The sequence below is a fragment of the Pterocles gutturalis genome, unplaced genomic scaffold (genome assembly GCF_000699245.1).
Source record: "Pterocles gutturalis isolate BGI_N339 unplaced genomic scaffold, ASM69924v1 scaffold8344, whole genome shotgun sequence".
In the NCBI taxonomy this organism is placed as follows: Eukaryota; Metazoa; Chordata; class Aves; order Pterocliformes; family Pteroclidae; genus Pterocles; species Pterocles gutturalis.
The window spans coordinates 8,417-9,470 of NW_010135639.1; the positions used below are offsets into that span (position 1 = coordinate 8,417).

A 1,054-nucleotide genomic window follows, 5' to 3' on the forward strand; every position below is an offset into this window, starting at 1 on the left:
CCATCCCTGCCAGCACAGCAAGCTCAAAGAATGACAGGGCGCAAGGGCTGGCCCTGGGAGCCTCTGAGGAGGCAGGGAAACACGCTGGGCCAGGCCAGGATCAGGCTCCTGGAGGCCATCTCCGCTGCAGGACCTACCTCGTGCTCCTCGGCACAGTTGACGGCCGTGTAGTCAATGATGCAGCGGCCCAGCCACTCGTCAGGCCGGGCGCTGAGGATATCATTGCGACAGCTCTCCAGGTGCTGCTGCAGGAGCAGAAGGAGGCTGCGGGACAGCAAGTAGCCAAACCCCCCATAGCAGTAGCGTCCCTCGGTGTCCCCACCGATGAACTCCTCGGGACGTCCCAGGTAGAGGTGGGTGTCGATGCTGAGGTGGGCGACCAGGCGGCTAATGCGGTGTGCCTCTGTGTAGGTATCATCCTGCACCAGGAAGAACCAGTCGAAGTCGTTCACGTAGTGGTCCAGAAGGTACCTGATGGTCTGGTACATGTTCCAGATGGGCCGCTCGTCACTGTGTGTCACCACTGTCATGCCATGGGGCACCTTGCGGCCCCGCGTGCCCGTGAAGTACACCAGGCGCTCCAGGCGGTGGGCCAGCGTGCGGTTGACAGCCACCCCCAGCGTGTTTAGTGTGCTCTTGGAGGTCAGCACGCCCACAAAGAGCCGCTGCCGCATCCCCAGCTCCGTGCTGATGTACCGGGTCCTGCAGGAGGGAGAGGATGTCTGGCTCCATGGCACTGCACCCCACCTCGGCCTGCACCCTCCCTGTCCCCACCGACAGCGCTGACCTCAGCTCCTCTGCAGGAACTGCTCCCAGGCTTCAACCACGTTCACAAGACATCACCCCAGCAGCACCGGCTGCCAGCAACAGCCCTGGGCCAGAGGCACAGCAGAGCGCTGTGCTGAGGTTCCCCCCAAATCTGAGACCACAGGAGACCTTCCCCTCCCAGCCAGCTCAGCTCAAACCAGAGGTTTGCCAAAAGCTGGGTGCAGCTAGAAAAGGGGAACAGGGCTACATGTCCCAGCTGTAGTGGGGACACCACCTGCCAGGCACC

General features: G+C 62.8%; 1 protein-coding gene across 1 annotated transcript in view; it reads right to left on the reverse strand.

Moving 5' to 3' along the window:
• The window catches only part of CHPF (chondroitin polymerizing factor), a gene marked incomplete at its 3' end in the record, with an annotated part of 2,649 nt that extends 1,951 nt beyond the window's left edge, over window positions 1-698 (reverse strand). The window contains 1 exon segment of the mRNA XM_010081975.1: window positions 138-698. Coding sequence (XP_010080277.1) covers window positions 138-674 — 537 coding nt within the window.
• Between the last annotated feature and the right edge of the window lie 356 nt (window positions 699-1,054).